The 23,084-nt window shown below is 40.9% G+C and overlaps 3 protein-coding genes across 12 annotated transcripts in view; 2 read left to right on the top strand and 1 right to left on the bottom strand.

Moving 5' to 3' along the window:
• Nucleotides 1–5,108, bottom strand: part of ZMYND12 (zinc finger MYND-type containing 12) — a 32,843-nt gene extending 27,735 nt beyond the window's left edge. For 2 of the 3 annotated variants that reach the window (XM_070468337.1, XM_070468338.1), the window contains exon 1: nt 4,862–5,103. In XM_070468337.1, coding sequence (XP_070324438.1) covers nt 4,862–4,971 — 110 coding nt within the window. In that variant the 5' untranslated portion in view covers nt 4,972–5,103. Of the gene's footprint in view, nt 1–4,861 lie in introns of all 3 variants that reach the window. The other variant, XM_070468336.1, reaches the window with a different exon arrangement.
• Nucleotides 5,109–5,392: 284 nt separating this feature from the next.
• PPCS (phosphopantothenoylcysteine synthetase) lies at nt 5,393–10,124 on the top strand. Of its 4 annotated transcripts, none has more exons than XM_020914770.2 (3): nt 5,393–5,482; nt 6,228–6,331; nt 8,069–10,124. In XM_020914770.2, exons 2-3 carry the CDS (start codon nt 6,239–6,241, stop codon nt 8,390–8,392), a joined length of 417 nt encoding a protein of 138 aa, XP_020770429.1. In that variant the 5' UTR covers nt 5,393–5,482; nt 6,228–6,238; the 3' UTR covers nt 8,393–10,124. The 4 variants fall into 4 exon arrangements, with proteins under 4 accessions (XP_020770429.1, XP_020770427.1, XP_020770428.1 ...); XM_020914768.2 differs by lacking the exon at nt 5,393–5,482 and adding an exon at nt 5,516–6,059; XM_020914769.2 differs by lacking the exon at nt 5,393–5,482 and adding an exon at nt 5,542–5,614.
• Nucleotides 10,125–11,331: 1,207 nt separating this feature from the next.
• The window catches only part of CCDC30 (coiled-coil domain containing 30), a 119,872-nt gene continuing 108,119 nt past the window's right edge, over nt 11,332–23,084 (top strand). Inside the window, exons 1-3 of one of the 5 annotated variants that reach the window (XM_070468329.1) lie at nt 11,633–11,693; nt 11,811–12,332; nt 21,900–22,078. In XM_070468329.1, the coding sequence (XP_070324430.1) occupies nt 22,019–22,078 (60 nt within the window). In that variant the 5' untranslated portion in view covers nt 11,633–11,693; nt 11,811–12,332; nt 21,900–22,018. Of the gene's footprint in view, nt 12,333–21,899; nt 22,079–23,084 lie in introns of all 5 variants that reach the window. The other 4 variants (XM_070468331.1, XM_070468330.1, XM_070468328.1 and 1 more) reach the window with 4 other exon arrangements.

Here is a 23,084-nt window from a genome sequence, read left to right as displayed (position 1 = left end):
ACTCACTTCAGTATTCTTCCCTTGAAAATCCCATGGATGGAGGAGACTGGCAGACTACAATTCATGGGGTCACAAAGATTGGACACGACCGAGCAACTTCACTTCACTATTTTCTATTTCATTTATCTTTGCTGTAATCTGCACTATTTCCCTCCTTCTGCTAATTTTGGGTTGATTTTGCTCTTCTTTCTCTTAGTTCTTAAAGTGTAGGACTAGGTTATTGATTTGCGATCTTCCTTCTTTTTCAGAGTATTTGTTTACAGCTATAAATTTCCTTCTGGGTACTGCTTTCATTGCATCCCATCAGTTTTAGTATGTTGTGTTTTTGTTCTCATTTCATTTCAAAGCATTTTTAAATTTCTCATGTGGTTTCTTGACCCACTGGTTGAGTGTATTATTTCTACGTATTCACCTATTTCCCAAATTTCCTTCTGTTATTGACTAATTTCATTCCATTGTGGCTGAAGAACATATTTTGTATATTTTCAATCCTTATAAATTTACTGAGATTCTTGTATGATGTAATATTTGGTCTACCCTGGAGAATGTTCCACATGCATTTGAGAAGAATATATATTCTGTATTCTGTAAATGTCTGTTAGGTCTAGTTGGTTTATATTGTTGTTCAAGCCACATTTCTTTGCTGATCTTTTGTTTAGTTGTTCTATTCATTATTAAAAGGGGAGATTTGCATTTCTATTGCCTATTATATACTTTTATTTAAAGATGAGAAAGTTGGCTGTTTAATTCCATTTACACATACTCCAAAATAGGTAACAATAACTGAGGGCAGGGATTAGCAAAGCTTTTCTTGGGGCCAGATAGTCAATTCTGGGCTTTGAGAGCCCTGTGGTTTCTGTTGCAACTACTCAACTCGTTGTTGCATAAAAGCAGTCACAGACAGTAATTGCTGCGCTCAAATACTCTCTTGCCTTTCTTTCTTCTGGGACAAAGAAATGAATACAGTATTTGCTTTATAAACTGTGATGCCTCTCATACAAATGACTAAAAGCATTTTAAAGGGTTTTTTGATAGAGAATTACTGTAAACAAATTAATAAAAGCACTTAACAGTCAGAATAAAGAAATAGGTGAGTTCCACAGGGTATTTATTAAATAGGGGCTTAGTGAGTAATTGTGCGAGCAATGGAAATATTAACTTGCTTAACTGCCTGAACTTTTGTTCCGCTGAGTGCATTTGCATATCTTGCCTTTCTAAAGAAAGGCAGCATATTTTATATATTTATGAGCTCTCTGCTTATTCATCTGTATCATCCCTAACAGTTGTCACAGGGCCATGCATAAAGAAGGATTGGAAAAGTATGCATTCAAATCAGGGATCACAAGCAAATAGCTTGTGGGTTAGACATGTTTTGTTTGGCCATTACCATGTTTTTTAAACTGAAGTGGAAGACTGTTAGGCAGGGCCTGAATTCTCCAGTTCACCACAGATCCTACTATTGAATACCACTTGCTGTTTTCTCTTCCTACACAGTGAGAGCATTTTTAATTGTGCCCCATTTGTTGAATGAAAGGAAAAATTATTGCAAATTACTCTTATCTCTATGCTACAACTTACTAACCTATACTACTAAAGTCTCTTTTACCTGTAATGTTTCAGTGTACTTTATAAAATTGCCTTCTCTTAAAAACGTCCTATTTCCTGGGAACATTCTCACAGTCCAATGCAGAATGAAATGCACAAGATTACACAGAATGTAAAAAATAAATGAATTTATAGGAAAAGAACATAAGAAAAATTCACCAAAATATGAAGCTATTAATTATCTGGATTGTGAGGTCATGGATTATTTTTCATGTTTATATTTTATATTATATTATATATTGCATTCAGTAATTTCAAGTTTTCTGCACTGAGCATGAATTACTGCTGCTACCGCTAAGTCACTTCAGTCGTGTCCGACTCTGTGCGACCCCATCCCTGGAATTCTCCAGGCAAGAACACTGGAGTGGGAATTACATCTGCAATCAAAAAATTATTTTGCAAAAAAATTAACTTTCACAAATTCAATTTGACTTCCCTTCCTGATCTTTAAATTTCGAGTGAGGAAAAACAGTATCTATTGACTGCCAACTTGATCTCAGGCATGGTGCTAGATGCTTTACATTCAATCGTAAAAACCATATAAGGGAGTACTAAAGGTCCTCATTTTTGAGATAGAGAACAACTATCACAGTTTTATTTTCTGGAAAAATCATGACATCTCTAGGACACAAGGATATAGATATCTGGAGAAAAGTTAGGGGGAGAGGAGAAGACCTTAAAAATAATTAAAGAGAGTGAAAGAAGAGAAAGGAAATAATGGAGGATAAGGGCATAGGAAATAATAATTTATTCATGGATTCATCAAATATTTAGTTTCAACCATTTCAAGATACTTTGCTGGAGACCACAGGGTATACACAGATGGGTCTGAAACAGATCAAAGAGAACATATGACAGTCTGTCTACATATTAAACATAATACTATTCTGCATTAATGGCACAGCATCCTGTATTAATGGAGCATAATAAAAGTGAGCTAACAGGCTTGCCAACAACTAAAATGAGTCAGGGAAATAAGAGTCATCTGAAAGATTACAGAGTAACTGCAAAGTGAGTTGAGAGGAAGGAGGAATTACTTCTGGGCTTGAGGGATGAAGAGGACAAAGGAGGAGGTAGATGCTTGTATCAGGCAAAGAAGTCTTATCTCTCTCCAGAATGCCAGTCCTGCACTTAGAAGTGTTTACTCAGGACTTCCCTGGAGGTCCAGTGGTTAAGACTCCATGTTTTCAGTGCAGGGTACAAGGGTTCAAACCCTGGTTGGGAAACTAAGATCCCATAAACCAACACAGCAAAAAAAAAAAAAAAAAGACATTAAACAAGTGAGACAAAAATATAAAAGTACTGGAAAAGTGAAGGAAAAATGTGAGAGAGAAAAAGAGATAGAATTTAGCTTGGGTTTAGCAGAAACACCTCTTTGAAGAAATAACATTTCTGAGAAGAGAAAGATGAAAGTGAGTTAGGAAGAGCTGTGACTGTACAGAAAAATTCCCAACAGAGGCAACAGGCTGGGCAAAGAAACTGAGGGAGGAAAGGAGTTGGCAAATTAGAACTGAAAGAAAGTCTCTATAACTGCATCCAGGAAAAGAAGGGTGAGTATGGTGGGAAAAGAAAGTAGAGAGGGAGCCAGGGCTTTGTAGTTTCTGCTACAAATTCTGAATTGTATTAAAGAAACAACAGTGAAAACAGAGATGCCGCCCTTGCCCTCATGAAGCATACAGCTTAGTGAAGGATACAGACCAATAAACAAATGATTTCAATCTGTCATAAATGTGAGGATAGGGGACATAACGAGTGCTGTGAAAGCACTGAGGAGGGACACTGGATTCAGTCCAAGAGGTATGTTCACTCTCCACTGGGATCACTGCAATCGAGAAGTTATGAGCCTTTAGTGTCTACTCTCCAGCCTAACTTCGCATTGATACCTGTCATCTTTCCTTAATACAAATGAGGGCATGTGAAAACCATCCATGGCCCCCCAGAGGATAAATTCCAAACTCCTTGATCTCATATCACTGTTGGGCCCTAACTTTTGTCTTCTTGGTATAAACTCCTACTACTACCTATCACAATGATTTTCAAACTTCTAAAAAATCAACCTATTGTAGGAAATACATTTCACTAGTACAAACACATATCCACGTAAAACACAAGTCTAAAGAAACAATTCAAGTAGGATTACTTTGTTACTTGATAGGTTTTCCTTCCCCTTAAAATGCTGGTTGTGATTTATTCATGACCTGCCAATGGGGCCTGGACAGTAAGCTTACAGTCGTAACTGCTCTCTCCACCATTACCTTCTCAGCCCACCTCGGACAAAGTCTGTTCTCTCACTGTTTACCAAAGCAGTCCTGGATGCAAGAAGTGCCTTGCCTTTCCTTCTCCATTTCTCATTCACCTAGCAACTTCCTTCTGATCTTTCAAGACTTTGCCCAAATATTACTTCTTCAGAGGAGCCTTTGCAGATACCACCCCAGTCATCATGCTTCCATATTAGAGGTCCCAGGGAACAGTACTCCCTGAATGACAGCACTTGTCATATACGGTTGTGTTATAACTTACTTTTTCCTGCTCTGGACTAGGTTTCTGAACGTCAGCAACCTCACTGTCTTATCTCAGGCCCCAAATGGGGTCCGATCTGAAGCAAAGGTCAGGGGATGTTATGCTGAAGTAAATGAAAACTAATACCATACCCTTCCCATACCGTCGCGATCTTGGCTGGGCACCGACAAACTAGTTTTCTATCTGTTCTTCAAACACAGCAAGGTCTTCCCTCCCTCGGAGCCTCACTGCGCCACTGTTCCCCCAGCGTTTCTCCGGCGGGCTGTTCCTATTCAATCATATATCCATAGTCCACCCTCAGAGAGGCTGTCTGCCCAACCTCCCATCACATTTTCTTTGTCTTTAAGGCATTTTGTTGTTGTTGACCACATGGACTGTTGCTCGCCAGGCTCCTCTCTCCGTAGAATTTCCTAGGCAAGAATACCGGACTACTCTCTGGAATTATTGTTTGGTCTGTTGGTTTATTTATCTAGCTTTCTCATGACAATATTACTTTTTGGGAGACGTGGTCTCCCAAGTTTCTCCCCAATAACTTCAGCACCTAGAACAGTGCAAGGCGCACAGCAGGCGCTCCACAAAACATCTGGTGACGAACGAGCGAGTGGAAGAGGAAGCAAACGCAGACACTGATGTCTTAGGGACCTGTCTTGAAGCCTCCTAGACTCTAGAACCTAGAGGGTTCCCTGGCTGAGAGGGAGACGATTGAGGCGCCCAGGGGCCCCGTTTCAGGGCCTACCAGTAATAAGTGACTGTGCAGGCTCCGCACACCCGCTCGGCCGGGGCTTCGCACACCTCACAGCACAGCCGGCGCCCCTTGGGCACCGCCAGAGGGTAGATCACGTTCATGCCGCGGCAGACGGTGTTGTCAGTTTCTAGGACGGTTGCCCGGCCAGGACACTCCGGACAGTGGTGTCACGTGACCGACACGGCGCCGCCTCATCCCCGGCCTTTCGAGGGGAAGGACGTGTGGCTCGACTGACAACTTGGGAGTGCGTTTGTAGGTTGTTTTTTTTTTTTAATGAAGGACAAAAATAAAACCCAAGCCACTCCTCCACCCCTCCCCATCCCGCACCGCTCCGAATCCAAAGGTTAAACAGCCGGGCAATCAAATTTTTAGACGGGGTCCGAGTCTAGCAGGGTCTGTACGGTGGCCGATAAGGATCAAACACGGCCGTACCGTCACTCAGGCTAGGAAACTAAACAAGGGGGTGTGCCTCTCAGCCGAGAACTCAAGTGTCAGACTCGCAGGGTGCAGGGCGGAACCAACTCGTATTTCCAGACGAGCGGAAACCCTGCGCTGACATCCAGCGCACCGTAGCCAACCGCCCAGTGACTACTGCGGCTGCGCGCGGGCCAGGTAAGGCGACAGGGGGCGTGGCGCCGAAGGACCTAGAGTTTGCGCAGACGCGGGGGCGCTTCGGGACTGATGGCGGCCGTGGACCTGGTTGCCGAGTTTCCCCAGCCCGCCGGTGCTGCGCGCTGGGCAGAGGTTATGGCTCGCTTCGCCGCCCGGTTGGGCGCGCAGGGCCGACGGGTGGTGTTGGTCACTTCTGGCGGCACGAAGGTCCCTCTGGAAGCCCGGCCTGTGCGCTTCCTGGACAACTTCAGCAGTGGGCGGCGCGGTGCTGGCTCGGCCGAAGCCTTCTTGGCCGCGGGCTACGGGGTCTTGTTCCTGTACCGCGCGCGCTCTGCCTTCCCCTTTGCCCACCGCTTCCCGCCCCAGACCTGGCTGTCTGTTCTGCGGCCCTCCGGCCAAGCACCTTCGGGCTTGCTGAGCCTGGAGGCCGAAGAAAAAGCACTCCCAGGCTTCGCCGCAGCTCTGCAGAGCTACCAGGAGGCTGAGGCTGCCGGCACTTTTCTAGCCATAGAGTTCACCACTTTGGCAGACTATTTGCATTTGCTGCAGGCTGCAGCCCAGGCTCTCAACCCACTAGGTGCGTGCCTTTAGGAGTTCATCGGATGTCAGGAGGCAGAGCCTTTACCCCTAGACACATAGCCCCTTACTATATACCCAGGGCTCTCACAGCGGAGGAACCTGAGTTGAAAAGGAGCTGACTCCATACACTTCTCTGATTTATTACACTCTGTGCTTCTTTTTTCAGGTTCTTCTGCGATGTTTTACCTGGCTGCGGCCGTGTCAGATTTCTATGTTCCTGCCTCTGAAATGCCTGAACACAAGATCCAGTCATCTGGGGGCCCACTGCAGGTGATGGGCGCTTCTCTTCCAGAGATCTGATTTCCTATAACCAATCTTGGGTTAATTTCCTTTTGATCTGGAGATGGCCTTTCTGCATTCCGTATGTGCTAGGCACTAGGGATACAGAGATGAATAAGACACCGCCCTCCCTCAAGAATCTCACAATCTGTTGAGGTTGCTGGACACAGACATAATTACAGTACAGAGTGATAAATGCTCTAGTAGAGGTACGTACAAAGTGAAGTCAGAGCATGGGGCGAGTGAATCTTGGGGAAAGTCAAGGCTTTCTGGAGGAAATGGCTTGAACTGGGTTTTAAAAGATGAGCAGAAGGTGTACCAGACCAAGGGAAGATCATTGCAGATAGAGAACACAGTTGGAGCTTAAAAGTGAGCATTGTGTTGTGAACTGACATCGTCGGGTAAAGCTGGAGAGTGGTGAGGGTGGAGGGCAGACTGAAGGGACAGCTTCCTTCATAGAAAATTTTGTGTTCCTTTTTAAGGAGCTTGAACTTAATCCTTTGGAGCCAAGGGAAACCTAAGAGAATGAGATAAAGTTTTTGTTTGTGAAAAACATTCTGGCATCATTGTGAAAGGTGAATTAGAGAGAGTGGTGGGTGCAGATTAGATGGTGGTTATTGTTGCAGTTTAAGGAGAAGGTATGGGGAGGGTAGTGGTGTGGTGAAGATGCTGAAATCATCTGGCTTCTTGGAACCTGAGGGAATTCTTAGTCTTTTATTGGGTGATACAAGTAGGATTTAAATAGGAGAAACTACCTGTGGAGCACTTGCTGATTCTGTGGGACAGTTCATTTTTTCATTTCTTCAACAAATGTTTATTGAGTACCTACTATATGCCAGGCACTATTGTAGGAGATAAGGCAATGAAAAGAAACATATTGTGCCCTGGTTTTGCTTTTTCTCTGCAGAGGCAAAAAGTAAGTCAAATGTATACTATATTAGGTAGTGATAAATTCTAAGGAGAAAAGTAAAATGGGGAATGGGTATGTGATCCCTGTCACTCTTGCTAACTCTTTGAGGGAAAATTCTGATGATTAGCTTAGTGATTTCACACTTTTTAAATTCTGGGAACCTTACTTTATCCTGTAATTCTTAGTTCTGTCTTGTACTTGAAAGTACACAAAACAACTCTACATTCCCCTTAAAAGGGATTGAGAATGATATTGTGGTGTTGATGAATAAAAATAAAATCTGTTCTGTTTCCTCAGTGCTAAGATGTTACAAATGACAGTTTTTTTTTTTTTTAATGACAGTTTTTTAATGGAATCAAATAGCCAGTCCACCAGTGGAAGAAATATTTTAGACTGAGAGACTTAAAAACTCAACCTTGAGCTTCTGCCAGAGTAACATTTGTATAAACAGATTATTTGTATTTGTTTATTTGAGGGTTTGGTTTAAAAAATATAAAGGGACTGTTTGAGAAAATGTAATGCTATTTTTTCAGTTTTATTTTTGGTAATGAGGGTTGCAAGGCAGGGCTAATTCATAAGATGTGGTTTGCCCCAGAATATGCATGAAGCTTTGAAATCAGGCATCCTTATGAACCCTACAAAGGCAGGACTTTTAAGTAAGCATTTAATACGCTTTAAAAAGTTTGGTAGTGAGAAAGCCTACTGAAATTGACATAGCCAAGCATCTGAGTCCCTGCTTCCTTAATTTCCTTTGAGATTGACCTGGCTGGTAGGTAGTAACCTTGTTTGCTTAATAAGATTCTCTTTTTCCAATACAGATAACAATGAAGATGGTGCCAAAAATGCTTTCTCCTTTGGTTAAAGACTGGGCTCCCAAAGCATTTATAATTTCCTTTAAGTTGGAGACTGACCCCTCCATCATAATTGATCGTGCACGGAATGCTTTAGAAGTTTATCGACATCAAGTGGTGGTGGCTAATATCCTTGATTCACGACGATCTTCTGTGGTTATTATAACCAAAGACTCAGAGACCAAGTTACTGTTATCAGAGGAAGAAGTAGAAAAAGGCATAGAGATAGAAGAGAAGATAGTGGATGATCTTCAGTCTCGACATACTGCTTTTATACATGACAAAAACTGAGGTAAAAAGCCTTTATTTATAGGATCAAAAATTGTTCAGTGGACCAGGGCCCTCATAGGTGGCGAGAAGTAGAATAAATCCTTTGCTTTCATAAAGATAGAAAATGAAGGGGAAAAGCAGTGAGTGGTGGGCAGACTAATGTGGCTCGGCATCTGTCTTTTAAAAACCTTTCAGTACTCAAAAAATGAAAGCAAAGGCAAATCTGTTACGACCGAACCACCTGACAAACTCACCTGAATGTTATCTTGATTTTGAGAATGACTAGCTGTTTCTCAGCTTAAAAAAAAAAAAAAAGCTTATTGGGTATCATATTCCTCAAAATATACTTGTGGGGCCTGAATATCAGCCTTCTTCACACTATAAAAAGGATGATGGATGCCTGAATGGCCATGCTTATTTTGTTGATACTTACTATGTGGTAGGCCCTGAGGATTTTGAAGATTCGAAGGTGAATTGTTGTTCAGTCGCTAAGTCGTGTCCAGCTCTGTGACCCCATGGACTACAGCATGCCAGGCTCCCCTGTTCTTCACTATCTTCCAGAGTTAGCTCAAAAAGATGAATAAACATGTCTAGTTTGGGAAATGGGTATGTAAAAATTAAGTACAATAAAGTATGTGCCCCAAAATCAATAAATGATGTTGTTTTTTGGAAATTTAGTAAAAACGGGTGTAGGAGAGAAGGACACCTCCCCAAAGATAGATTAGCTGTAGATTGATGATTATCCCACTACATTTACTTCTTGCTTCTTGTTCTAGACTCACTTCATATTTGAGTTAAGAATTTACCTTTGAAATATTTTATAACTGCTCTTGTGGGAAAGTTAAGCTGGAGGCCAGGCGGGACACAGCTGGTGACCACTGACGTGAAGGAGATAAAGAGTATGGGTTTTGGAGTTGTCTTAGCCATTTCACCCTTCCAGCTGTGCCACCTATTCACTTTGTAAACTTAGATACCTGACTTAATCTGAAGTTTCCTCATCTATAAAAAGGTGGTAATTTTTCTGCAAAGTAACACCATTTGTTGTGGGGATTAAATAAATAAAATGGTGCCGGTAAAGCATGAGCCTGGCATTTGACACATAATTTGCACAGTAAATGGTTGCAATTGCTAATTTTCTCACTTAGCAAGGCAGTGTTACTGCTGGTGCCCTGCTTGATTCCTGAATCCTTGAGAAGTTTTCAAAGCTCTCACTGTCCTGAGCTTTGGGTTGGGAGTGCAAAATAAGTAGACCAGAGAAGTACCCTCAGTGATCCATAGGATGGTCCAGAATGCAGTGTGAAAAACTGTCATTAAGAACTAGGTATAAAAAAGTACTTGACATAAATGAGTTAAAATGCAATTCATGGAGTGTGTTGGGAAGAGTAGTCCAATGTATCTGTCTGATAATAGAAGTATAATAAACTTTGAGATGTGCACATAAGTGCCAAGATACACCTAAATATGTCATCAGATCAGGAAATGTGACTTCATTAAATCAGGAAACAGGAGAAGTAACTGCAGCAATCAGGACTTCTCTGGAAGCAGCAATCCCATTGAACAAAAATCTTAAATTAATTTCTGATCCAAATAGCAAAATCTAAAAAACAACATACTGTAGACAGTGACTGCAATACTAAAGGAGCATGAAGTAAAAGATTGACTTCTTCCCTCCTCTACATCTGTAGGTTCATGTGGATGATGGCTGTCATTATCTTTGAATGTATAATGAGAATAAATGGAGCTAGAACTAAAAGTGATTATAATGTTTGTTTTTATTAATATCATTACTCCCCTTGGGAACCATTGTCTATTTTGTTAATGCTTAAAAACAACCTCCATTACCCTAAGTTGGATTGTTTAGCATGTTTTCCAGTTCAGGATCATTTGCATTCAGAGCATGTAAAAATTCCAAGAGGTGGTTTTTTTAGTCAGCAAATGGAAATGTGTGAAGAAAGGAAGAAAACTAAGAATGAGGGAGTTCCCTGGTGGTTCAGTGGTTACGATTTGGTGCTTTCACTGCTATGGCCCAGGTTCAGTCCCAAGCTAGGGCACAGCCCAAAACAAAAAACTAAGAATAAAAAGGAACGTAAGTCAATAAGAGCAAATAAGAAGGATCCTGAATCTAAATTGGAGGACTAAACAATGTATCCCTGAGGAGAAAATGACGCTTGAACTGTTAAAAGTGGGCTGGGGGAGATGGTGGTGAGCATTTTAGATCAGAGGGGAAAAAAACACTTGAAAGGGCCCTGGTGCCAGAGGGAGAGTTTAGAAAGTCTAAGGGATAAGATCTGTCCAGATAATGCATGTAGAACTGGCAAAGCTTTGGAAAGGAGCCTGTGAGAAACTAGAATAAGGTTAAGAAATGTTAAGTGTATGTTCGGGATACCAGAAAAGCATGGGCCCCCAAACATGAGTAAAATCAAGTTTAGGTAAACTAGAATCTTGCACTAAGAGCGTTTAAATGAAGAGCATATAAACCGGTCCTTTGTTAAATGTTGTGTCTTTTAGATATTTTTATTTTGCCTTACATAGGTAGAGAATACGGTTCGCGAAAACCGGATTTTCAGTGCTTAGGACTTCTAAAGGACTTTAGGAATAGTTGTAGTCAGGTTCGGTTTCGTCATTTTTACAATAACAAGCGGGTTCCAAAAGTGTTGTGATTTGTCTTAGGTGCCCCACCCAGGTAATGAATGACGAGTCCTGACCTAAAATTCAGAACCCTGACCTAGCTCCCCCCGCCCCCCTTTTAAGAATGAAATTTCTTCTAGAAAATTTAATCCAAGTTTTTTAGACTTGGGCTCTAGATAAAGTTTGGCAGGAAGCTGAGAACTATTAATGCCCTGTGACAGAACTCGAGTTGCAAATAGGCGCCACGACGTTACCATGGTTACTGCAGAGCCTTTGGGAAGAGCCGTGCCTTCGTTACCGCGGGGCTAACCCAGAGGCCAATGGTCTGCGCCGTAGCAATGATCTCCGGCAGGAAGCGCAGCTCCTGAGCCAATGGCGCGCGTCGTTTCTATGGTTGCCGCCGGAAGGCCAGGCGTCTCCGCGGCGAGCGCGGTTGCTATGACGCCCGAGACTGAGCGGGCACCTGCCGCTCGCACCCTGGCGGCCCCGAACCCTCACGGCGCTTTCCAAGAGACAATTTACGGCTTGGTTCCTGAGGTTCCCGCCGCAGCCCCAAGGAAGAAAGCAGCTATTCTTCGCTCTTTTTCAGCATTCCAGGCCTTTCCCGGCAGGGCCCAAAACGACAGGAGAAGAGCCTCACCTGGCTTGGCCTTTCTAGCCGCGGGTTGGAGGGATTTGGCCTGAGAATAGATTGGTCGGTTTCCCGGGCCCCACCCTTCGCAGGCCATTAGAATTAGGCTGCTGCTTTTCTTTAAAGAGAGTTTAGAATACTCAATCTGTTTAAGTAGGCGTTCCTTTGCTCACTTTCCAGGCGAAGAGTCACCCCTACTCAGAGACTGCGCGTGAAGGTAGGGGCCAGGACAAAGTCCACCGAGCTACGGCATCCTCTGCGCGTCGGCCTGTGAACAAAGAGCTGCTGTTTCCTCCCTTTTGCCGTTTGTTCATCATGCAGAACTTTAATTCCTGATGAAGCTCTGGAGGCCCTTTGTATCCTCAACATCAGACGTCATCAAGTCAGTTACCTTCTGCCTTTCAAGCTACAACCTCATCCACTTCTCTCATTACCCCGAGCGTCATTTTTCTCATCCTGATCATTGTACAGCCATTCTCACCCCTTCTTGTCCACACTGCACATTCCTGAATGTTCATTCGTCTCCATCACCTCTGTTGTCTCTACACCCCCTCCTTCTTTCCTGCTACAATGCTTTGGGTAACTAAGCATTTCACATTCTCCAGCCCTGGAATCATTTGGAAGATTTTCTTTGTGTCTCTGTACTACGGCAAGCTTTCTGTCTTGAGTAAACTCGAGACGAAAATGGAAAAGCATACATTGGTAAATACAAACAGTAAATTTCTACAAGTCTAGTGTGTTTTGAAAATGGAGGAGAAAAAAATCCAAATGTATTTTTGGACTTATCTCAGTTTTATTTAAAGAAAGAAGATGTTTCTCCTTAAGTGTATACTGTTTTAGGCATTCATTTTAGTGACGCATTCACGTATGTGAAAAGATCATTCAGAATGATCATCCTACAACTTCAAGTCTGTATGAACTCAACACCATGACAGGATAGAATTTTCAGGAAAGGAGATGCTTGGAACAATTCTTGTGCCTGCTCTTCATGATAGTTCTTAATCAGAAAACATTCCTTGTGATATAAGATAAGAAACAAAAACAGGAGGAATGATTGAAAATAAATATTTTTGGCAAGGGGGCAGGCTTAAAAGTCCTCAAAAGATTGGAAAAGAGGCTGTAAAAGTAGAATATGATTTCTTTAGATCCAGTGCAATTGTAATTGAGCTTGGAAAACTTTAATTTGTCTTAAAATATGTGTTTCTTGTTGAGTTTTACTATTTTATATATATAAAGTTATTTTGAAGATATGCAAAGTGTACATTTTAAATGGGTATTTGTGGGGATAGAATGCTTTAGATATTTTTATTTCTCAGACTAATTTCATCAGTTATTTGTGATAGTCATGCTCAAAGCCAAGTCAAGTGTCCACATACTCAGAAATTCAGCTTTCTCTTCTATAATAGATTGGAGAAGAAAAATGAGTTCTGTGGCTTTTTAAAACTTTTCATATTAAATGGGAGCTGAATAAATTTTAACTCTTGGTAATAAGCACTGTTAGATGCTATATGTTAAGGGGTTTTCTTTTCCCTTTCCAGTATATATTTATTAAACAAACATCATTATGGCAATATTAACATAAAATTCAAAAAACTTTCCTCCTACCCCTAGCCTAGTGCTACTAAACCTTGGATGGGGCAGCGGAGGAGAGGATTTTGCTCCCTAAGAAACATATGGCAATGGATGGAGACATTTTTAGTTGTCACAACTGGTGATATATAACTGGCATCTAGTTAGTAGAAGCCAGAGATGCTGCTCTCCATTCTTCTGTCCACAGAACAAGAAAGAATTTCCCCACAAGAAAGAGTTAGCCAGCCCTGAATGGCTGGCTGAGTCTGACAGCAGTGCTAAGGTTGACATATCAATAGTTCATTGTTCTGTTCTGTGTCAATCCTTGCTCATGTGCATATGTTTTTTACATAGTTACAGTGGACATTTGCTTCTCTATTTCACTTAATTTTGTATTTTAAGTGTTTAAACATTGCTATGTTGTTCTCAACATTTTAAAAGTATTTTTCTCCTTATTTTATTTGCAAATTGAAAAGAAAAAAACTGTATAATGGATACCGTATTTAAAACATTTGTATGTTTTAAATTATATTTGTGTAGGAAATATGTGTAGAAAGAAGGGCTAGGATGAGTAACCTAAGTGGATTTCTCAGTTTTCATGGCCATACTCTTTACTGTGTTCCCTTATGTCACTCAAAGACCATGGGGTCACAGGCTCATCCTTTGTTCAGCGCCAGGAGTTATGCTGTAGCATGAGGTATGGTCCTGGACCCTGCCCTGTAGTTGGAAGGCACCTACTGCAGCACTAAGAGCAAGTCGAAATGACTGCACTCATTCTTTTGTCCTCTTCCCATTTAAAATCCTTTGCCTCTGTCTCAGTTTGCTCCTACCACCTCGTTCTTTGCATCTAGAAGTTTTTAGAAGCTCCAAAAACACCACCGGATGTACTTTTCTCCAGACCGTGACTTTTTAAGATACTTAATGAGCATGTATTCAGTATCTCCTTTTAAAGAATAGTATGCGTATATACTTTGTTATGTGGGCAACTTTAGGCACAGTTTAGATGTCAGAGCATTTAGAATTCAAAGAATGAATTTATATTACCTCAAGATCTGCTTTTTTATAAGTTTCAAATTACTCAACCATCGGGACTCAGTAAATGCATAGGGAAAATGTTAGTTCTGGGATGTCAGAGCGGAACAGGCAGAAGGACCCAGGATTCCAGGCAGAGGGACCTAAATATTCAGTCATGTAATGAGCAGCATGATCAGTCCATACACTGGCATGAAGGGCTGTCGAGGTGTGGCAGAAGATAAGAGACATGCAGGGCTCCTGTTGTGAAGACTCTGGTGCCAAGCTGAGGATCCAGACTCTTTCTGAAAACAATGGGAATGTTAAGCAGCAAGTGATTAGCATTTGCAACGGTCTGTCTGAGAGCTTTATAGAGTACAGCCTGGATGGGAGCCAACCCGGCAGCAAGAAAATCAGTTAGGGACACTGTTACACCAAGTTGGGCAAATGATGAGGTGAGGCTAAACTAAGAGGATTAATTAGAAAATTATCAAAGAGATGGAATCCACAAGTGCAGGGACTGGTTGTCCATGAGAGTGGGATCAATAAGGATAGGCCAATGATGACTCCCAGATTTCTAACTTGGGAAACTATATTGATAGTGATTTAATTAACTGGGATACAGATGGAAGACCAAGTGTTAAGAAAGATGAGTGGATTTTTCAAACTGAGTTGTACACTAGAGAGTTGGATATGCATTTGATCTTAACTAGTAGATTCATTTGGAGAAGGAAATGGCAGCCCACTCCAGTATTCTTGCCTGAAGAATCCCAGGGACGGTGGAGCCTGGTGGGCTGCCGTCTAAGGGGTCGCACAGGGTCGGACATGACTGAAGTGACTTAGCAGCAGCAGCAGTAGATTCATTTTGTATTGCCTTCTTGCCTACATCCTCTGCCCTGGAACTTGTAATTTTCTGCCAATCCTTGCTTAAAGGTTAGGCTTGGTGGCTGTATTTTTATCCCTACTTCCCACCTATCCTAGCCACAGCTGACTGAACAAGGAATATTGTACAACTAACTTTGGAGAGAGGAGAGAAATTCATGGGGTTAGCAACAAATAATGTCTCTCTTTCATAAATTTGAACTAAAAGGGATAGATAAATGACTTAATCTGAAAAGTTACATAGGTTTAGGACTAAGATGACTGTTTTTAGCTTTGCTGATGAGCACACAGAGAAAGTCCATCCATGTGGAAAAGTAAGTAAATGGGAGCAGGTTCATTGGGAAACGCACAGGCAAAAGACCTTATGGGTCAGGATAGACTAGCAATGACTCTCTATTTCCATGTCCATCTTCCATGTAACTAGGTTTCAGTTCAGTTCAGTTGCTTGGTGGTGTGCAACTCTTTGCAACCCCATAGACTGCAGCACGCCAGGTTTCCCTGTCCATCACCAACTCCCAGAGCTTGCTCAAATTCACATCCATTGAGTCGGTGATGCCATCCAACCATCTCATCCTCTGTCGTCCCCTTCTTCTCCTGCCTTCAATCTTTCCCAGCATCAGGGTCTTTTCCAATGAGTCAGTTCTTTGCATCAGGTGGCCAAAGTATTGGAGCTTCAGCTTCAGCATCAGTCCTTCCAATGAATATTCAGGACTGATTTCCTTTATAATTGACTGGTTTGATCTCCTTGTTTGCAGCATATGCACTTCTATCTTATTCTTCCAATAACCCTCCTAAGTAGTTGGAATTGGTCAGCTGTAAAGGCCAGAAAACTCAAAATAATAATGGCTTGATGGACCAGAAGATGTGAATAAACTTAAGCTTATTTATTTAAAATTCCAAATGAGTTGCTCTCAAAATTCTAAAAAATGAAACTTTGCCTGTTGAAAGTTTCAGTATTAGTAAACTTGAGTTATCTTTTTTTTTTTCTTGTTTTCCCATTTACTTTGCTTCCTTGCATTTTTGAAGCTGCTTTTTCTGGTCATTTCTTGCCCTTTAAGACTTGTGTTTGTCAATAGAAATAATTTTTTTAGATAAAAAAAAAAATAATGGCTTGAAAAATAGAAGTCCATAAAAGTCAAGAAGCAAGCACCCCAGAACTGATAGGGCAGCATTTTGAAATTGCCAAAGGTTCAGATTTCTACTCTCATGATAGTATATCATCCATGGCCTGTGGCTTCCACATCATGGTGTCCAAGATGGATGCTCAAGCTTCAAACTACCTTTGTCTGCATTCTGGCCAGTGGAAAGAAAGAGGATGAGGCCATCCATTTCCTTTAAGGACATTTGCTAAACTAGGTGGCCCACAGTTCCATTTACATCCTATTGGTCAGAACTTAGTCACATGGGTGTATCTAGCAGAAGGCAGGCATCCTTGTGACCAGTACAAAAAAAAAAATATTTCTGCAGGAAAAAAGAATACAAAATCATCGATCAATTAAATAGATATTTTAAAAAGAACATATATTGAAGGAAAACTGGCAATTTCTGCTACATTTACTTATTTATATTTGTTCTAACTTCAGTGTATTTGTTTCTTGCCAATTTTTCTAGATAGACCTGGTGCTTAGCAGAGATGGATTATTGTTTAATTCTCCTAATAACCCAATGAGATTGGCATTACTATTATATCCATTCTATTTGGGGGCAATCAAAGTTTAAAGAAGTTAGATGACTTGTGTTAGTCACATGACTAGAAAGTGGTGGAGCCAGGATTGGACCAAGGCATGTCAGACTCCCCTGCCCGAGGAGTTCATCACCACGATAGTAAGAAGGGCGGAGAGCCAAAGGCAGTGTTCTTAGGAATGGTGGCGTTTGACGTGTCTGTTAAAGAGCCCAGGAAGAAGACAGGAAAGGCAAGGCCAGGGAGGTAAGAGTGAAAACAGGAAAAGTGACATCACAGAACAGAAAGGAGTGGACAGATACCACTCCTAAAAAGAGCAGAAACATAGCCAGTTGAATTTGGCATTTTGAGGGTTGTTGCTGAATGAGAGTATGAGTACAGTAATAAGAGCAGAAGCCAAAGGCTGTGACTTGAGAAGGGTAAGATAGATTAGAAAGAGGACAGTAACTTGAGAGGGGGATATGGTAGGATCAAAGGAGAGTTATTTTATACCTTTATTTTTACCATCAAAGACATCTTAACCTAAGGACATGACATCAGTTGAGAGGGAGATAGTGAGCCAACAGAAAAGAAAAAAGAAGCAATCCGAGATGGGATCTGGAACACAGGTCAAGGGATTTGCTTTGGACAAGAGAATGGAAAAACTCTTCCTCTGAGAAGGGAAAAGGAGCAGGATCTCTAAAAATGGTGGTTGGTGTATTGGTGGTCATCGAAGAAGCTGACAGCTTTATGATGGCCTTAGTTCTTACTAGTGGGAGACATGGTCATCTGCCAACAGAGGGAAGAGGTGAGGTTTGGAGTTTGATTGGAGAGGTGGAGTTCTGAATATTTACTGAGTGAAATGGTAGCAGAAACTAGCCAAGTGCATGGAATGGCCTATGCAAGTAGAGAAGCTTGGCTCAGGCGGCAGACCATGGATTTGTAGTGGCTCCAGTTTGCATACTTGTTCATTTTTCTCTCCCAGCACTCAGCAAACTAAAATAGGTAGAGACAAGTCAAATGGTCAAACTTTTCCCCCAGTTTGGATTTGCGGGGAAGATGGGACAAGGGGTTAGATAATTGGAAACATTGATGAGAGACTGATTGAGATGGACCACAGTAGGGTCCAGGCTTGAGGGGGAAATAAGTGAAGCCAAAGAGTATCTGGTAGTTTGAGACAGGATGTAATGGTCCAGGGACTGGAGGTTTCAACTGTCATTGTAGAATAGTTTAAGAGAGCAACAACTTCACACCCATTTCTATGGCTATTTTTTTATATATTTATGGCAGTTCTCCAAAAAGTTAATATACATAGATTTATATATCCAAAAATTCCATTCCTAGGAAGATGCCCAAAACAACTAGAGCAGGGCCTTAGATACTTGTTACATCAGTGTTTCATAGCAGTGTTATTCACAATAGTCAAAAGCTGGAAACAAATCAAGTGCCCATCAACAGATGAATGAGTAACCAAAATACACACAGTGAAATGTTATTCAGCCTTAAAAAGGAAGGACATTCTGATCCATGCTATGAAGAGGGTGCAACCTGAAGACATGCTAAATGAAATAAGCCAGGAACGAAAGGACAAATGTATAATTCCACTTATATGAGGTACCTGGAATAGGCACATTTATAGAGACAGAAATTAGAGAGTGGGAAATGGGGTCTTGTTGTTTAATGGATACAAAGCTTATGTTTGGGATAATGAAAATGTTCTGAAAATGGATAGCAGTGACGATTGCACAGCACTGTGAATGTTCTCAGTGCCACTAAGTTCTGCACTTAAGTATGGTTAAAATGGTAAATTTTAAGTTTCGTATATTTACTATACACACACAAAAGAGCTGAAGGTGGTAGAGTCGGACATTTGGAATTTAGAATTGTGGGATTTCAACAGTAGTTTAGGTTATGACAAGAGCTCAGTGGAAGCCACGGGCTTAGATGAATAAGTAGCGTGGAGGTTAAAGGTCTCTGGCTTTGGAAGGGTGTTTGGTCTAGGAGCTTGGATGAGTCATACACTTGGCTATTGACTTGCATCCTATACCACCCTCCTGACCAGACAAGCTTCCTTTTCCTGTATCGCTGCTTACCCTCCGATACTCCAGATTTCCCAGAAGCCAGAATGCAATGGTATTCTCAATATCCCCCATCCACTTCTCCTTTCAACTTCCTCCAGCTTAAGACTGCCCCGCTCTACCCCACAACGTGGTAGGGTGACGGGGCATATGCTACTCTCTGGGGGCAAGCAACTCACAGTGTAGGACATGTAAGAATCCAAACATTTATTTTCTTATTATTCATAATCTCACCAATTTATCACAGTTGTGTTTTAACATTTTGATGTATTTGCTTCCATTCTTATGTGTCTGATTTTTACATAGTTGTAATAATACCTTTATGTTCTACTTTTTCTCTTTATTATAACAAGCATTCTTCTATATTGCCAAATGTATTTCTAGTGTCTTGGGTCCTCTAATACTCAGAACTAAAACCACAAGGAACTGAATAGTGCTCAGAGACCTTGTAGGGAGGAGGATATGAATGGGGACCAGATGATGGGAGTAGGGTGAGGAGGAGCACAAGAAGACTTTTAGCTCTAAGTCATGGGGAAGATGCATGGGGGCACTAAAATTCAGATCTGGATCCTTTTTTTCTTTAATGTATCAGATGATAATTAGCATTTTATATATCATCCACAAGAGCTGTTGATGTGAAAAGAATGAAACTCTGGAAAACTTATCAAGAAAAGATAAAAATAATCAAAACATAGTTTTGCTGTTAAAAAAGCAAAACTGATCATGATTATGTAGACTAACTGCAGTTCAGTAACAGTCACACTTTCCCTATAATCTGGGTCACATTAACTTAGTTAAAAGTCATTAATATATTTGGTTATACCAGCAAGTCTTATTCACAATTGTTCAGTCTCTTAGTCATGTCTGACTTTTACAACCACATGGACTGCAGCACACCAGGTTTCCCTGTCCTTCGCCATGTCCCGGAGCTTGATTAAACTCATGTCAATTGAGTTGGTGATGCCATCCAACCATCTCGTCCTCTGTCATCCCCTTCTCTTCCTGCCTTCAATCTTTCCCAGCCTCAGGGTCTTTTCTAACCAGTCAGCTCTTCTCATCAGGTGGCCAGAGTATTGGAGCTTCAGCTTCAGCATCAGTCCTTCCAGTGAATATTCAGGATTGATTTCCTTTAGGACTGACTGGTTTGATCTTCTTGTAGTCCAAGAACTCTCAAGTCTTCTCCAACACCACAGTTCAGAAGCATCAATTCTTCGACGCTCATTCTTTATGGTCCAACTCTCACATTCATACATGACTACTGGAAAACTAGAGCTTTGACTATATGGTCTTTTGTTAGCAAAGTAGTGTCTCTGCTTTTTAATACGCTGTCTAAGTGTGTCATAGTTTTTCTTCCATGGAGCAAGTGTCTTTCAGTTTCATGACTGCGAACCCAGGAAAATAAAGTCTGTCACTGTTTCCATTGTTTCTCTATCTATTTGCCATGAAGTGATGGGATCAGATGCCAAGATCTTAGTTTTTTGAATGTTGAGTTTTAAGCCAACTTTTTCAATCTCCTCTTTCACCTTCATCAACAGGCTCTTTAGTTCCTCTTCACTTTATGCCATAAAGGTGGTATCATCTGCATATCTGAGATTATTGATATTTCTCCTGGCAATCTTGATTCCAGCTTGTGCTTTATCCAGCCCAGCATTTCACATGATGTACTCTAATATAAGTTAATAAGCAGGGTGAGAATATGCAGCCTTGACGTACTCCTTTCCCAGTTTGTAACCTGTCCATTGTCCCATGTCCAGTTCTAACTGTTGCTTCTTGACCTGCATACAGGTTTCTCAGAGGCAGGTCAGGTGGTTTGGTATTCCCATCTGTTTAAGAATTTTCCACAGTTTGTTTTGATCCATACCGTCAAAGTCTTTAGCATAGTCAATGAAGCAGGAGTAGATGTTTATCTGGAATTCTCTTGCTTTTTCTATGATTCAGCGGATGTTGGCAATTTGATCTCTGGTTTTTCTGCCTTTTCTAAATCCAGCTTGAACATCTGGAAGTTCTTGGTTCACGTACTGTTGAAGCCTAGCTTGAAGAATTTTGATCATCACTTTGCTATCATGTGAGATGAGTACAATTGTGCAGTAGTTTGAACATTCTTTGGCACTGCCTTTCTTTGGGTTTAGAATGAAAACTGACTTTTTCCAGTCCCGTAGCCACTGCTGAGTTTTCCAAATTTGCTGGCACATTGAATGCAGCACTTTCACAACATCATTTTTTAGGATTTGAAATAGCTCACCTGGAATTCCATCACCTCCACTGGCTTTCTTCATTGTGATGCTTTAGTGATTCTCATAACACTTATATCACTCCATCAATCAGCAAACATTTATCTCTTTGACACCATGTAGTGCAAGCTGTTATGTAGCATGACTACTTTCAAGTTAAAAAAATTAAAGACAGTATCAATGGCAGGCTTAGATCAAGAAGTTTTAGAAGTGAGCTAAATGACTTAGATGTCAACAGAAGTTACAAGACACTCTAGGAGCAAAATAATTCCTTGATAGTACAGAATTAATGGCTTTCTAGCTCCCAGAGGAATCCTTTTATTTCTAAATACTTAAAAGGCAAAAACTACTTTGGGATTTATAACATTGCAAGGGGGCTTGGGGAGATTTTCAGATTATTAAATTACAAACTTCAGAACTGGGCAGGCAGAAAGCTTGTGTTTTTTAACACATGCATTTCTTGTTTTAGAGGATATAATAGAACTCTTCAAATCTTTAATTTTTTTGTATTTTAGCTATTTAATGTATGTGCTCATTATAACGGAGAAGGCAATGGCAACTTACTCCACTACTCTTGCCTGGAAAATCCCATGGACAGAGGAGCCTGGTGGGGTGCCGTCTATGGGAGTTGCACAGAGTCGGACATGACTGCAGTGACTTAGCAGCAGCAGCAGCTCATTATAACTTGATAACATAACTGTTAATTAATAGGGAAACTAAGCTATACTTTGTAAGGAGTCTAACTCTAAGCATATAAACGTAACAGATTTCTTGTATGCTCAGTTGTATGTTTGTATGTGTTTGTACATACATACATATGCTTATTTCTTTTATCAAGGGAAAATTTCAATTAGAAGATTTAGTTCACCATCCTGAGAAAGAAGGAATTGAACCACTTGCCTTGACAGAAGAACAACTCTTGTTTTGTCTGGGGCTTGTTACAGCAAAGACAGGCCGATGACTGCTTCCAGAAATCTAGAAGAGCTGTCAGCGAAGCACATGGAAGAAATTAAAGACGTAAGAACTAATATCATAATTTTGAGATAGCCATGGTTTTGGGACATCCCTGGTGGTTCAGTGATTAAGACTCTGTGCTTCCACTGTAGGAGGCAAGGGTTCTATTCCTGGTTGGGGAAGTTCTGCGCCATGTGGCCAAAAAGGAAGAAAAAAACAAACTGTGGTTTTATTCATCATCCTTCCATTATGTTAACATATTAAAAGTGATATTTGAATATCACTGTGTAGTTTGCAAAGCACTCATATGTACACTTTTTTTTTCCCATGAAATATATCAACAGTCTGTACTGGTTTCCAATAGAGTACATATACAGGACATGGCCCAGAGAGGACTGGTTGAATATCGAAATAGGTCTGCTGAAGGTGGCTTTCATTATCTTAGTAAATTCATCCTTATCTCAATAACCAACCCTCTAGCTGACTTTCTGGCTAGTAGATTTAGAAACCTGACTAGCCAGCCTATAGGGAATGGATCTGCTTCTCAAAGGTGGCCTTGTATTGACCAAATTCACAGAAAAGTTTGTAGAAAAATCGAACCAGCGTTTTAAATAGCAGTAAGAAATATAACTACCAAAGGAACCAGACACATATATCCTGTGGCTGATGCATTTTTCCTCTATAGACACACTACATAGGAAGCCAAATTTTAATCAAATGTTTACTTGCTGAGCAAATGAAACGATTCTGAATTTGTAGAGCACCAGCTAAGATAACCATATTTCTACAATCAGACTATCATACCTGCCCTTGTTTCTGGACCTGTTGTATCCTAGAACCTCAGTACCAGGCCAGTAAGGGAGCATATAATGACACTTCTGACACTTTAATCACTCTTTTTGATGTGTCCAGTACTGGTTAACCTACATTCTTACATATAAGATACTTTATTTTTTTTTTTACTCCAGATACTTAAATTTCCTTTAATAAAGTTATTTCCAACTTCTCAAAATATAAAGAAAAAACTCCAGTATAAGGACAAAATTGTATTTCTCTTTCTGGAAATAAA

This window comes from Odocoileus virginianus, chromosome 5 (genome assembly GCF_023699985.2).
Source record: "Odocoileus virginianus isolate 20LAN1187 ecotype Illinois chromosome 5, Ovbor_1.2, whole genome shotgun sequence".
NCBI classification, from domain to species: Eukaryota; Metazoa; Chordata; class Mammalia; order Artiodactyla; family Cervidae; genus Odocoileus; species Odocoileus virginianus.
The sequence above is the reverse complement of the archived record's forward strand: the minus strand, read 5'-3'. Positions and strand labels throughout refer to the sequence as shown.